Below are 15,776 nucleotides of genomic sequence, written 5' to 3'. Positions count from 1 at the left end.
GATGTCAATTGCTGAATGCTTCTGCAGGAGGGCTGCTCCCAGGCTTTTTCTGTGACACTTACATGACCAACCTCCTTAAGAAATATTTTTAGAGCTGTTTTATTGGAGGACAACTGCCCTTAGCACTGTGGCAAAAAAATCAGGATGAATCACATCTGAAGGTGGTATCACTGTTCCATACCTTACTTAAAGGAGTCTGAGGACCTCATGGAAAGCACCATAGAAAATGCCCTGCATGACTGTATATAAAACAATTTTAGCAAAACCACCCTTGTCCCTGCTAAAGAAATCATTAGTTTCAGTTCCAACCTTTGTAATCAAACCGGATTCTTGTGGGAATTCTCAAGAGAGTCAGGCTGAAATGCATGTTCATGGTGTTGCTTCTTATAACATTGACAGAAGGGGATATCTGGAGAACTCTCCTTTTCTTTAGAAAGAGCACAACAGCACCAGTATAATGCAGATATATCTGAGGTGAGGTGAGATGCTTCCCACACCTGAGGATAAATTGGCTTTCCTAGTCAGCTTTTGCTCCACCATCCCCATGTCATAGTGGAAGCAATCACTCATAGTGCAGCTGTGCAGTAAAACCCACAAGCAATGGGCAAACAGTAAATTGGCAATGGCAGAACTGGTTTAGAACCGACAGCAAACTTGTACGTCACTTGTATGTAAGCATAAGAAAACACATTGTAGTCTGAAAAAAATACAGAAGTAGATTTTTACCAAAGTTCGCATGAACTTTCTGCTTTTCTTGGTTTTGCTTTGTTTGATGGCCACAATCAGTTTGGCAAATGCAGAATAATTGAATGGTGCCCTCAGCTTCACCCTATTTGAAAAGTGGCACAGTTGTCTCATAGATGCATTTTGCAAATATCTCTACATTCTGCACTTGGCCCAGATCTGTGCACTGAAATGGGTCTGACTGGTTGTAAAACTACTTTTTTTTTTGCCCCTCTCCTTATATATAGCATCAACACTAAAATGCCTGAATATATGAAGATATATACACACAGACACACAGACAGAGACACACTGACACACAAATACATATATATGTAAAAGAAGTGGGAAGGGACTGGATTCTGAATTAACACCTAATTTTTTAAAATAATTTTTTTATGTATCAACTCCAATCTTTTTCTAGATGTAACTCCTCTTTCTCATTAAACTTACTGTGTCATCAGCACAACATTATCATCCTGTAAAACTGAACTTCAAACCCAAACTGATTTCAGTCAGTGTTACCTAGATTACCTGCCACGGTGAACAAAAATCCTGAGAAACAATCCTTGGCTGACCAAGCCAGGACACAAGGAGTAGCAAAAGTGAGTGTACAGCACGTATAGAATACTCCCCAAAATAATGAGTCCCACAGGAACAAAGTAGAAAAATATATTTTTAACTTAAATATGAACTTCGTGACAATGCAGTTTCTAACTGCTCAGCAGAGAGCAATTAACCCATTTCTGAGGCAACAGCAGCGTTACACATTTTATAACCCTATCAAGATTTAGTTGTATTTCAGCTATTTATTTATACATACTGAATAAACTGAACATGCACCAACACCATCCTCAGTATAAAAATGGACCGACTCATACCAAGTACATGCTCCTACTGAAAACAAGAACATGTTTATGTGCTAAGGAAATCTCCCCCTTTGGAATTAGAGGCTAAGATCTCATTTTCTCCTAAGGGATTTCGACTGATGCAGGGTGAGAAACACAAACTCACTTCCCAATCCAAGGATTCACACACCTGACTAGCACTTTTTTGCCTGGGAATATAAAGCTTTCTGTAGGGCAAAAAACGAGGACACTCAGGATGCCAATTTCCTGGCCTTGTGCTGATTAGTCACATAACTTCCTGGAGGGAAGGTTCCCACCCCTGGAGATTCTCTTTCTCCAGGGCACGTAGGCATGGCTTTAAGTAAGCCATTGTACAACTCTATCTTTCCACCTCGCCAAGGGTGACAGGGAATATGGTATTCCCAGTCTATTTATTCCATGATCTGCAGCCCCTTCCTGGGTGGCTTTGTTTTTGAAAGAGCTTTCATTATCTGACTCCAGCTCCAGTGGCACTCTGTGATGACGTATAGGCTTGTTTATTCCTCCTAGGATGCTACTCCTGTTTGCTTTCCCAGCAGAAAGCTTCTAGTCCCCATGGTGATAGCTGTACCACTGTGAGACTGCAGCACCTGCCAGTCTTGATGGAACCAAGGGGGTCACATTAACCTGGTGGCCAATCTTCATCTAGCAGGTGTTTCTCCCATCACGTGTGCCGTTTCATCACTCACACTTTGCAAGCATGTTGTAAACATTCCACAGATCTCACACTGCCTAACTACCTATCTTATAGCTTCCCAGGAGAAGCCTGATCTCTGTTCTCTTTCCCTGTGTAAGAAATTCAATCCCTTGCACCCTGTCCAGCAGTTTTTGTGGGTCCCCACCTGGCTGCAAATGGTTCTCCATTATAGTCTGATTCCAAATCTATGTGTTGAGGTCAGGGCAGGTGGTCAGCCTGCTCATCATGTTTGTCCTTCTGAATTGCCTTTGAGACAGGTAAAATAATGCCAGGAAATGAGATATTCTAAAAATGACCACTGAAGAACAGTAAAAGCTATTTCTCTTTTGTTGGTATTTTCTGGTTTTAGTTCAGTGAATGCAATGATTATAGTACAAATGAGAATGGGGGAAATAATATCTTCACAATATCCACTAGCAGTTTGTAGCATTTGCAGCTCCACCAGCCTCTGCTTTGGCTGTGCAGTGCAATGGGGGAAAAGAGTTACAGATCACTTTGTTTTAGTACATGCTGAAGAACTGCTTTATGTGAAACACAGATCCTCCAGTGTATGATACATTTGGACGGGTCTTCAGGCTCTCCCACAGAGATACCATGCAGGTAGAATACACACAGAGAGTAGAGATATAGAAATATGTAGGGTGAAGGACTATTCCATACTCCATCTGCTAAAGGTAGGATCAACCCTATTTTTAACTTTTCCAGGAAGTGCAGCAAAGAAGGATTCACCTTAGATGAGATGAATCAAGTTCTGGAGGTGCCTGGTTCTCTCCGGTGTCTTAAATTACATGTGCAACACCCTGGCTCTAGGTGTGACATCAGGTGAAACTCTCAGTATACAAAGCTCTTTTGCCTGAAGAACCAAATACGAATGTAATTTGATACAAAAGACTAATCTCAAGAATAAGCAGATAATCCCAACCTCTAGCTGTGGTCCCTCTCTATCTCTGTTCAGTGTTTCTTTGAAACTTAGTGTGTTTCCAAGACAAGTAATTTCTTCAACTTCAGACAATTATTTTAATGCCATTTTGTTTTCAGATATTTGTAGCTGGAAAAGCCGGAGCCAGCCTGCTGATATTAGCTCACTTACACTATACAATCCATTCTACAACCATGTAAATTCAAAATTGTAAATTAGATGACTTGTCTGATTACAGGAGGTTGTGGAAGCAATATGATACCAGACTGATACATGAATGGACTGACAAAAGCTGCAAGAATGTGATTGAAAACAAATGGTGAGAGGCAGTAATTACAACTAACATTTTTGCATTTGACCACTGATGGGGCAGGGGGAAGGGGAGAGAGGGAGAACAAATTTATCTAAAAATATTTTTGTATACTCATTGGGTTAATTCCCCAAGTACTTGAGTATATATGTGTGTGACAGCAGGCTTGTTGCTTTTTTCTCCACACAAAGTTATTTTGGGGTTTACACCTCTCCTTCTGCAGTTAGAGGAAATAAAGGAACTACAAGAGAAAATTTATGTTGAATTATATGCCCCATACGGTCAATCCCAAGAGAGACATTTCAATGAGTTCAATTTTGACTCAGTAAGTTGTAAAATTACAGGGAGAAAACTCTGACCATGATCTCGATGCTTTTGTTTCTTTCATTTTGCATTTTACTTTGTCTCCAACTCAGAATATCTGAACACTTTTCAACAGGGCATTAAGCAAGATAACATCTGTCGTGTGGAGGGGACTTTCCCTGGGACAACCATTACATGATGGCCAAGTTGTTCCAGCTCTCACCCTGTCCATATGCAGCTGGAGACTTCTCTATCCCACGGAAGAAACTCAGAAACTCCTTCTGTGGTGTGCCAGTCCCCTCCCCTGCCCATTCAGTGAAATCAGCTGCAATATGGGCTAAGTTAAAACATGTTGGTAGAAGTTGAAGCGTATGCAAATAGAGCAGTTGCTGGCTGCTGGGTATGGTCACAATCTGAACACATCTCTTCTCGTGGACCTTCATTCTTATTTCCTCAAGTCCTCCCAGGTTTGTTTCATTTACATCACAAGAGGGCACCCTGCCTCAGACTACAGTTTGCCATCCACATATCGAAAACAGGAAAGTCCTTGGACTGAAATGGGCTTACAGGGACAGGGACACTGAAGAAGGAGCCACAAGGCAACAGCCAGTTGCACCTGCAATGTCAGTGCCCTCTCCTTGGGCGAGAGGGATGAACATTCACTCTCCTTTTTCTTCAGTAGGAAGAAGACTCCTGCAATTTTTAAAACTGAACTCAAAGGTAGCAGACTAAAAATAAGCCTTGTAAACAAAACAACTGTATAACACTTCACTGAAAACTCAGTTATGCTGGAGCTAGTTGAAATGCAACTCTTCCTTTCTTTCCTTCACTGTTAACTATTCAGACCTGCAAGCAAACCAACAGCCAAAGCAATTTTAAAACTATTTTGACAGGTTATGGAAACAGCACCATTTTGGCTGTCAACTAGTTAGCTTTCTCCACTGCCAACAAGGTCCCAGGCTCCCAATGAGAATCGTGCCTGAAATATTCTGTGTGCTGCCAGCAGGTGCCTGTAATTGCCCATGACCAGACTTTGCCCTCTAGGCCCCTTTTGCCTCTTCAAAACATATGGAGGGTTTCTCCCTGTAGCTCCCCTGGAAGGATCTGGGTCTCCTGTAGCTCCTGGGCCAAGCCTGCCCATCACAAGTGAAGAGTACCCAACACCCCAAGACACCTGAACTCCTGCTCTGCCTGCAGGCAACTGAAGTACACCCCTGGGATACCAACCTCAGATATCACTGAAGCAGCTGTTTAAAACAAACCAGGCCTCTGATACATTAATTTCATTACTATATTCACAAATAATTACTGAAAACCAGCTAAATATAAAACTGATACTCTTCACAAGATATTACGTAACTATTATTTTGCAAGGTAGTTAATAAAAAGGAAAGAGTTTTATTCTTTGTGAAGAAAAGCAGCACTTAAACAATCCAATTAATTATGCTTCTATGGAAATTTGTATAGACAGGAGTAAATATGGACTTTAATACACTTTAATGTGGAAGATGGCTTCTGAAAGATGCAGCAAAGAAAACATGTTTCTCTATTACTGAAAAAATAGTAAACCTTCTATCCTACTATCACAGTTGTACACACAAATAGAAATAAAAAAGCTGTCCCAGTGTGTCAATACCTTTATGGTTAAACAGAAATCAAAGTATCATGGTGGTAGCTTTAATGCCTCCCACAGTAGCTTCAAAACATACTTCTGTCACTAAAAGCAGCATTGTCAATAGATGGATCATCATAAAAATGGGGTTGATCTGTTTGACTGACATGATGAGCTGCTTTTGAACAACTTTGCCCCCATCATTCACACTGTTCTGAATCACTAGTAATCTTGAACCTTCAAAGACAGCTCTTTGTGATGGTCTTCTATGTACAACATTCACCCAAGAAAAACACATTTGAAAATCAGTGAGGCATTCTACATGTCAATGCTACTGAGTTATCAGACAATAAGGACTGGTTAATGGCTTGCTGGTTCTTTCCAAGGAAAGTTATTTAATCTTTTGACCACTTGACCAAATTTGGGGGCCTGCAGAGGATCCTGCTGTAACACCATTTTGTTTGGTTTATTGCTCTCTGGAGCACCTAAGGACACTTCCCCTTCCAACTTCTGGACTTCACAAGATAGGGGAGAAAAACACTACCAGAAAGCAGGAAATCCTGCCTCAGAGCATCACTGGCACTTAGAGCACTTTGGCTATATAAATAACTGATGAAAAACAGCTGCTTTACTCACATTATCTTTTACATTTTTCTTCCTGAAAAGCAATCTCCATGAAAGTAGGACAGTGTACTTGGCTTATGATGAGACATCTTTTTGGGTCACACTATGGCTAAAACTTTCTAATAAAGGAGAAAGAAAAAAACACATTCCACAAGAGCTTATTAATGCAGCATGACAAAATGTCAGTTGGTGTCACCCTTTCTGGTGCTAAACTCTCACTTCTAAGCTCACTGATCAATTTTTGAGTGTGAAGTGTCAGCTTAGCACACGACTAACCACAGTAAAGGTGCAAGTATCCTTGCCAGCCATGTTCTCAAGATAAAAAAACAACTGATGACACAGGACCCCACGAGCATAAAGCACAGGATACAGCTGCTTGGTAGAAGCAGCCTATCTGGATCTGACTGAGAGCAGCAGAACAGAGGCAGCTGTGAGGGAATGCATCTCTAAGGGATTAACTTTCCCCTTTATGTGGGAAAAATCTGCTCAGCATGACCAAGATGAGACAGAGGAGCTGAGAGAAAAAACAGACACTGGTGCACTACAAAAGGTCTGTTCTCCTTTTCCAGCAGAAATACTGCAAGAAGCCCACAAAGGAGCCTGCTACACACAACTAGTACAAGGAAAGCCTCCCAGAATGACAGGGAATACTCCCTAGAATAACAGAAGTCTTGTAGTGAATCACATTTTGTCTATTCGCCAAAAAAAGTTCTTTTTAGTGCTCGATCGAGTGCCAGTTTCGGCTCTGTCAAGAAGAGTCTGTCTAGAAAGGTTCACAAAAACCACCACACCAAACACAAAATACCCTCGTTGAGGCAGAGGGTCTTGCTTGCTCTTTTAGAGATGACAGTTGTAAATAGGCTTTTGCACATTTTTGCATGCAACTGATTATTCTTTTAGTGATAATGCCACGAAGATTTTTCCAAATAGGAGAAAAGGGAAATAGCTGGATGATAATGACAGGTACTATTCTTGCAGGCTCAGCCAGACATCTAGACACTTTGGAACACATTGGTTCACAAGGATCCATAAGACACAGTTTTTGTCTCTGCACCAAAAAAGAAAAAAAAGTGCACCACAAAGAAATAAGTAATGTTTGAGCCATTTATACAGGAGACATTGATGTTGCTTCAGTCCCCATGAAGCACTGAGCATCTGTCAGCGTTGAGCTGGGATTTTCAGTTGTGTCTGAACGCTCAGCTTGTAGAATTAATGAGTTCTTGGAACTCCTCATTTCAGAGAGTTTGTGATGTTTCTTTTAGGAGCTGGTTGACCACAGAAGAATCAGTCATGTTTGCTATAGACAGATGGGAATGGCTGTTTCCAAGCCAGTGGTTCAACAGTCTGACAGTAGCTCTGGATGTTCAAAATTTAAACTCAGCACAGTGGCTGCATCCAGTGATGTAGCAGAGGGCACAGTGATTTTAACATCAAACACAGAGTTCAATAATGGCTACAGGCTTGCCTGAGGCATTCCCCTTTCAAGCACCAGTCACAGGCTCCTGCACCTGCTGCTGATCTTCTGTGCCATGGCAGCAGCCACCTTTCCATACCTTGAGCTCTCTCTATACCAAAGCTCCTCTTTGTGCTCCCTTTTCTGGCCCACAAAACACACAAAGCCCACTCTCTGGACAGAGGCTGAGTAGTGCTATTTCTCCTTTTATTTACAAAGGCTTCAATCCAACTGCATAAATAAGGTCAAGTATGGAAAATTAGAGTAACAAAACCATACAGTAAAAATAAGAACTTCTGTAACATGTAGTGGTTAGTTGTAAAGAAGTGAACAAAAGTAAAAACCTCCCTAGAAGTTGTAGAGCTAAACAGGTCCTATATTTTTATAGCAGGTGTATTTTCTACCACAGCCTTGATTTTCCCCACATTTGTACATAAACTAAGCCTTGTCTATAAGCCTCAACAAGAGGGGAAGGATGTAGAGGGGAAGATGGGAAAGACCTCACCTGATGAAAGCTGGGAGGCCAGTCTGTGAACTGCAGAAGCAGTCTTCTCCTTTCAAAGAGTTAGCTTCTTCTTTCTCCTTCACCCTAACTCCATGAATGGGAGAGAAGGAAAGGAATCCTTCTCCACTGGCAGGGCTCCAGGCCCTGGTGATGGTCCCTACGGAATATGTAACTTCCAGCACCTTGTACCAGCAAACAGGCCGTAGCTAAGGACAGTATCCTCGTTGATGAAGGCTGCTTCAGCAGTTCTTACAGAACTCAAAATTAAAATACTTGCCTGAAAAGTCATGGACAGGACATAAAAACCAGCTTATCTGAAAACTCAAGAGATGCAGTGCAACAAATACATATATTTATTCTTTTTTTTTTTTTTTAAATAACTGTGGCAGAATAATTGCAAATACCTTTTTTTTTTTTTTTGCCAAGTATGTACTTTTGCTTATTGATTTGGCATCCAGGGTGATCAACAGCTACATGTTTGGGGTTTTTTTCCCATCAGTTCCTCCTAGGATGGATAGAGTGACCAAGTATTCAGAGCTACTAAAAACTTATTAGGTGTGTAACACAGTGGACTAATTCACAGTCATAAACATAATCCCTAAAGCAAATACACAGGAATACTCTTTTGTTCATAGCTGTATTTGAGAAAAGCCTCTTTTTTTCTTTTTGGCATCTTGCTCTTTCAGTCAAGGTGGATTGTGTTCTCCATTGTTAGCCTTTCCGAAAAAAAGCAATTACAAAAATTACTTAATAAAAACATACTTTCATATTTCAATGCAGTTTGTACACCAGTTTCTCAAAGACTATTCTAGAAAAGTCAGCTTGTTCAACCTAATACAAGAAGAAGGTCAAGTATGGAAAATTAGAGTAACCATACAGTAAAAATAAGAATGTATGTAACATGTAGTGGTTAGTTGTAAAGAAGTGAACAAAAGTAAAAAACCCTCTAGAAGTTGTAGAGCTACATAAGTCCTATATTTTTATAGCAGGTGTATTTTCTACCACAGCCTTGATTTTTATTACTATATATTTTTTTAAATAACTTACAATAATAATGAGTTTGCCTACCAGCAGCCAACTCAAAAACATATTGGAAAAAGAAAAAAAACCACAGCCACTATTATAGTGGTGGAGAGAAACTCTCCTCAGCAGCCAATTTGTTGTGTCCAGTCCTTTTCCTTCTCAGCAATCCCAATCAGGCAAACTTCTGGGCTATATTCAGCTTATTAGGAATGGGAGCTTTTCAATGCAGGCTTGGGTTTCACTGAAAGGAATGGTGACTATTTCCCCTTTGTGATCTGCTGCAAACTCTGCAGAGTCCTCATAGCAGCAAGCTGCAGCAAAAAAGGAAGAATATTTCATCCAGGTGTGAAATGATTCATAGGCGGCATCTGAGATCTTCAAAGGATTCTGTCAGCACTGTTCTCAATCAATACTTAAGCCTGAATCACAGCTGAGGGGGCTGTGATTTTATCTCATCTGTCAGATGTGAGAAGCTGCCTGTTTGTTCTTGAGTAAACTTCTTTCAGCGTTGCTGACACAATATCCCAACTGACTGCACATTGTTCATCACTTCGAATGCCACTCAGCGCACAGAAGAATAAACCAAGCCATGCCCCTTGGTAATCCACATAATGCAGCAACACCAGACATCTTGTGCACTAGACTCTGCCCAGAAGCGCTGACCTGAAAGGAAGAGGGAAATGTAAATAGGTAAAGACAATCATTAGAATGATGTAAATCTTCTCAGACAGCTTCGGAGTGCCTGTGAAAAGGATCCTGTGAAGCCGAGATTTGTGTTACCGCAGATTTTCATCTTGCCACCTTGTGTAACATGGAGTTGTCTGTGCCCTGATGTGAGTAACTTTCTGTCTCCTCCTCAAAATAAGTGGAATTAATCAAATGCAATCGTTACGTCCCCCTCGTGATATTCCAGGAAAAACCAACGTGGCCTAAGGAGAATCCTTAGGGTTGTGGTGTGCGGTGTCTCTTTGCAGTGCTGCAGAGTGTAAGAGTTGGGATGTTGTATCCATGGGTATCTCTAGATGTTCACACACCAGCTGCCTGCAACGGTGACAAGGACACCTGACTAACGGCCAGTTCCTTGGCTTATCATCAGTCTTAAGAGTAAAGTGGAGGTATGGCTTAGGAGGGAAAACACAGACTGTTCCTACACCTGCTTAATTCTGCATCTATTTATGCACCTGATTAGTTTTCTCTGCTGCCATGAATTCAACTTAAAGAAAAAAAGGAGAAATTAAAATTCAAATGGCAAAGCATGGTCTAAAACAATGTCATAATGGTTCATGCATCCTTCCATAGCTAGTAAAAATGAAAGACTTGATGAGGCTATATTCAACCGGCAGTAGAAGAAAAGCCAAAAATATGATTTTGATGAAATTTGTTTTTCCCAGCCTGGACTCTACATCGTTAAGTGGTTTTATGAATGCATTCGGCCCAGAGTGATCTTTGTGCAAACCTCAGCCCTGTCTGAAAGGCTGGTGCATAAAGGGAGGCAGTTGCTGCGAAAACATCTGCTTGGAAACCAGAGTGCTCTGTATTGTACTTGTAAGGGGGTGGAGGTTTCTTGGAGTTTAGAAAATATTTTTTTCCTACACTGAGTAACACAAGAAATTAAGATACAAAATTACTTATTCAAATTCCCATTTCCTGAGGGAAAGAAGGACTGAGAGGGTTTAAGATAAAGACCGATTGTTCTATATTTTTCCAAGAGTCCCAGATTGGAGGGGGGATTTACAATGATACTGTGCTCCATCTGTTGAAACACGTAGTGTGCCATTTGGTTTTAACTGTTTGATGCTTGCTCTGTATCCCATTCTGTTTGTTTATTGATCCGGGTAACCTCTGACACAAACCTCAGTGTCTTCCATCTGTCCTTTTCAATGTGATTCTCGGGACTTTCGCTTTCATAGGAAGCCAAGTAAAGTGCTGCAATCAGAAGAAAATACATTATGTTAGGCCTACTGGCATTTTAAAATTCGCTCTCCCTGAAAAGTGGACTGAGTTAAATGAAGCAGGCATGTATTATCCATCTCCCAGATTAGGGCTCCAGAATCCCATTAGGAAGTACAGCATTGCCTATAATTGCGCCCAGACGATACTAACAAACTGTGCATGAGAACAAAGACTACCCTGAGGGGGCAAAAAACCAACTAGTGAAAACTCAAATGCATGAGTAGAAGAAAGCACTCAAAAGGAAAAAAAATTGAGCCCAGGGACACATTGCTTTGTAAGTAACCAGTAAAGTCCCTCTTTCTCAAGCAGCACCCTTTAGTGCAAAGTATCCTGAAAATTCATATAAATACATTTCATATGGCATTTAGAGGGACCACATCAATTTTTTTCATTCCATTTCAGAGAAAAGGACAATGTTGGCTATCACAGACCACATGCATATAAAAGAAAAATCTTATCTTCTCTGCCATTTGTAAGGGAGAAGGGTTGTTTACTTGCCAGACAGAGATGTCTCAGGACAAACTGTGAGGAAGCCACAATTTAAGGTGGAAAGAGATTAAGCAGTGGCCAGTGACATCAGACCTGCAGGAAGTCCAGAGCTCCTTACCATCATCACTGAAGACTGGGACAGTAAGCAAGTACTGCAGAATCTTCCAATCCCTTTCAAAAGGACACTCCACCTGCTTCCATGTCATAAATTCACTGACTTGTTTTGCCAGTTCCCAAAATTTCTGTCAGAATAGAAAACAGAAGAGGTGCTATATGTTGAACTGCTTTGAACACTTTTTCAAAAAGACAGAGAGATCTTGGTTTTGAGTCTAAGCCTTGGACTGTCCCCAGGTTTTAAGATAGAATTGAAAATGATCTGCCTCAACAACTCAGTTTCTAACTTTTGTGTTCATGTTTCAAACTGCTCTAACTTCCCACTCTTTCACCTTGGTAAAATTGCTGTTATTTATGAATACAAATATAGCAGATCAGGAACTGCACTTAGGTTCTTTTCAAGGAGCTGGTAACACTTCTTATGCCAACCTTTAACTTCAATGATGCTCATGCTTTATGTTTTGCAATAAAATACTTAGTGATTTTCTCATCAGAAGTCTCTAGACGCTTAATACCGACATTTCAAAATCCAGATGCTTTTTGTTAGTTAGCTAATCTGAAATGCTCTATTTTCTTGCTGGAAAATTATGCCAAAAATAAACCCTCTCCATGTAGTGTGCTGATGTCATTCATTGATAAACTCTTTCAATTAAAGTTTAACATGCCTCAAGTGCACATGGATTCCTTGAGCAAAAGGACATTCCAGACTATCGCACAGCCAAGCTTTAGAATCAGGATAATTCAGGTCAATGACTACAAGTCAAATGCACTGTAATTTTGTGTGAATGATCCAGGCTTCTTAAAAACTGAAAGTACCAGAAAACAAAGCACTGGGTAATCCACACTGTTGGGTAACAAGCATAAAATTAGAGGCAGAGCTACTGAAAGACAAGAGACTGCTCTATTACTGCTGCTCTATCACATGTTTCTTCAGAGACAATCTCTGACTTACATGTATGAAAATACTGCCTACATATCCTGTCAAAGAAAGAACTCACCTTTTATATGAGCATTTAAAAAATAAGCTCTAAAATACTAATTTGAATGATTTTGTCATTAAGCATAATAAACTTGTGAATTGAAACATTGAGATGAATTTGAGCACTGGGAAAAAGTTCTGACTCTTTTCTCCACTAAAAATTCATGAATATTGAAAGTTTCTAAAGACACTCAATCTTCAAAAAAACCTGCTTCTTCCTGACTATGTCCCAGCTCCTCTGAGAAATAACAGATATACTCAAATTCCAGTCTAATTTTGCTCTTCCCAGAATCCAGCGGAAGTTGGACCGTGGTATGATTCAGTTTTCTGTTAAAGGGGCTGGCCCTCTGTCAATACCCCACCCAGTGCTCTACTTACTTCAAAATTGACATGACCATTTGGAAGACGATTGGCACAACCCTCATTGAGGAAGTAAATGTCTTTGATCAAGAGGCTGAAGAAAGGTATCACAATCTAAGGAAAGAACAATGTTATTCTCAGTCTGGTCCTGAAACAAGACATAATGCTCTACAGAGAAAAACAAAAGGAAGACGGGTGGTACAAAAGATAAGCAAAATACCAGAGGACTAAGATCTCTGTGATATATCTCTCTCTCTCACCACATAAAAATTTTGCATTCACTACATTTTAAAATACATGATGTCTCTTCACAAAGTCCTCCCTTAAATGGCAAGCTAATCCCTATAGTTTTACTTTCATCTCTGTGCCAAACTGCTTCCGTTAACTTGAACTCCTCTTGGCAACGTAGCTCCCTCAAGATCACAACCAAAGCACCCGTTAGCACTTCACTGCTTGTCAGCTGTGGCTATGAGACGTGTTTAGAACAACAATATGCCTAACATTTTGTTTCTATGCCACTTCCCTCTTGTTTTCATTTTTTCATTCTTCCTTGCAGATTCCAGTAGATAAATGCTCAGAGGTGCCTACTTCTGACATGTAATCCCCACAGGGTATCTCGTAGTGTAGCTTTCCCTCTTGACAGGATGGTAAACGAGGGGAGATGCACTAAAACACAGCAGGGAAAATATGGGGCTAGCAGCACAAATGGTTTTTGAACTACAACTCCCTGAGCTCATGCAAGAAATTGAACTTTGGTACTCATTGGCTTAAAATGAAGCATTTCCTGCCAACTGAACAAATCAAAGTATTTTTTTTTGGAGAACGCTGGAACATTCTCGCATTCTTAAAGTGGTTCTATTTTAATTATCATCCTACTAAAATTTTCACAGCTGCACATCCTTCTTACAACTGAGGATAAAACAAATACCCCTTATCACTATTTCCATGGAAGACTTCACTGCAGTTTTCCAACAGCTGTAAGTTCTTTCTTTGAAGCCTTAAAACTCACTTTTCTCTGAAAAAAAGTAAGCATCTTAAACTTCTGGTACTTCGAATGATATTTGAACAGATCCTTAGGACTCAGAAAAAAATTCCCTGTATAACAACACTATAGACCAGCTGAGAGCACATGGATTTGCTTCATCTCCCTGGTAGTTCACTCTATGAGCAATAAGATCAGATTTATTAAACAGTCCTAATATGATAAGCAGTTGATGAACAACTGCTTCTAAGTAGAGAGCAGCTAGGAAGCTATTTGGTTCCTTTCCACAAGAACTACAGCTGAGATTCTGCATTAATGTATGACAAAATAGAGTTTATTTCTCAAAAGCTAATTCATTTTAAGACTAAAAAAAAAGTACCACCTCTATTAACATTTAGTTCACAGTCACCCTTGAATATGGAAGGTGGATTTTAACCCAGTGCATTGCACAAACACCTGATTAATGTCACCATTCCCACTAAAAAACTCCAAAGTTCATCTGAAGACTAAAATACAGGAAGGGGATTCCACAGCTCTGTCTAGATTTGAGTTTCAGAAAACCTTTTCTGAGCAAGTTTTAAAGTATTTTCCACCCTAAGCCATGAATCACTTAAAATTTAGCACAAGTAGCAGCTATATAAGAACAAATTGCTAGCAACCTCATTTCAGTCCTTAGCCTTTCCATCTGTTTTACTGGTTTGTGAGATACAGTTCTCTGTCAAAAAAAAAAAAAAAAAAAAAAAAAAAGAGCTGAGGCACTATACTTACTTTATTTAAACAATCAAAGCAACCATTTAGTGTCTGCAGCTCTGTCAGCACTGAACTGGACTGGCAGCCCTAAGAGGCTTTTTACAACCCCACCAGAGGCAGAGTCGTTTAGAGTCAGACTTCCAGGATAAAAGTTTACCACACAACGTAACAAGCACGTTTCATTTTGCCTCCTGCCAAGTCCTTTGTAAACATACCTTCTCTCTGTTGCTATGAGCTGTCAGGGACCTCTGAGTGGCTCCACGCAGAGCAGTTCGGTAATTATAAAAATTGCTGGAAGGGTCCATCTGATGCTACAAGGCATGAAGGAATTTAAATAATGAGATAGTGGTATCACCACAGACAATCCTTTTTCAATTGAGCAACTATTTTAAAAAAGGGAAAGGTCTTCTGAACAGCACCCCCAGTACAGCTTTTTGGAGGACTATGATATCTCTTTATCTGTTCATTTGATCAGAAGAGAATTTTATTTTAAAAAATATTCACTCAGCACAACAAGGGATCCAGTACAAGTCAGGGGCAGGAAAGAAAAGGCAGCTTCATGGACCTCCTTTCTCTCTCTCTCAAAAAAGAAGGTAGCCCAATTCTAATTCAAAAGTCAAAACCATGAAATAAAGAAAACAATGGGTTAGCACTAATATTCTGTTCTTCCTAATATGCAGGTTTCTCAGAGCTGATCCATTTGCAATGGCAAAACAAGATCAGACATCTAAATCTGGCAGTGCCCCCACCTCACTGCTCCACTGCTCACCTTGATGACTGGGATGACTGCATGGCTCACAAAGCATGACCTTAACCAGCAAAGTCCAGCCTGCATAATCAGGTCAAAGGAAATAGGGCTGTAACCCTGAGCTGTGCAGCCACCCTTAACACAAGGAAGGTTATTTTCCACCCAAGGGTGGGGGAAGGGAGCGTGAGGTGGCTACAGTGACCCAGTTTTAATCTGTTGCCAGAACACAAGTCCGATCTCCTGATGATATTAATAAATATTTCATGCTTGCGTCAAGTACAAAACATTACATTACCTTACTAATAAATAACCTGAATTAACTGATTGTCATTTACAGCAGGATAA

The 15,776-nt window shown here is 40.3% G+C and overlaps 1 protein-coding gene across 2 annotated transcripts in view; it reads right to left on the bottom strand.

The window, feature by feature from the left end:
- Positions 1-7,718: 7,718 nt before the first annotated feature.
- Positions 7,719-15,776, bottom strand: part of RASGEF1B (RasGEF domain family member 1B) — a 33,319-nt gene continuing 25,261 nt past the window's right edge. For both annotated transcript variants that reach the window (XM_064651618.1, XM_064651619.1), the window contains exons 10-14: positions 14,899-14,994; positions 12,970-13,065; positions 11,617-11,740; positions 10,910-10,982; positions 7,719-9,719 (exon numbers count right to left, since the gene is read on the bottom strand). In XM_064651618.1, coding sequence (XP_064507688.1) covers positions 9,695-9,719; positions 10,910-10,982; positions 11,617-11,740; positions 12,970-13,065; positions 14,899-14,994 — 414 coding nt within the window. In that variant the 3' untranslated portion in view covers positions 7,719-9,694. The remainder of the gene's footprint in view (positions 9,720-10,909; positions 10,983-11,616; positions 11,741-12,969; positions 13,066-14,898; positions 14,995-15,776) is intronic.

The sequence above is a fragment of the Pseudopipra pipra genome, chromosome 4, assembly GCF_036250125.1.
Source record: "Pseudopipra pipra isolate bDixPip1 chromosome 4, bDixPip1.hap1, whole genome shotgun sequence".
NCBI lineage: Eukaryota > Metazoa > Chordata > Aves > Passeriformes > Pipridae > Pseudopipra > Pseudopipra pipra.
The sequence above is the reverse complement of the archived record's forward strand: the minus strand, read 5'-3'. Positions and strand labels throughout refer to the sequence as shown.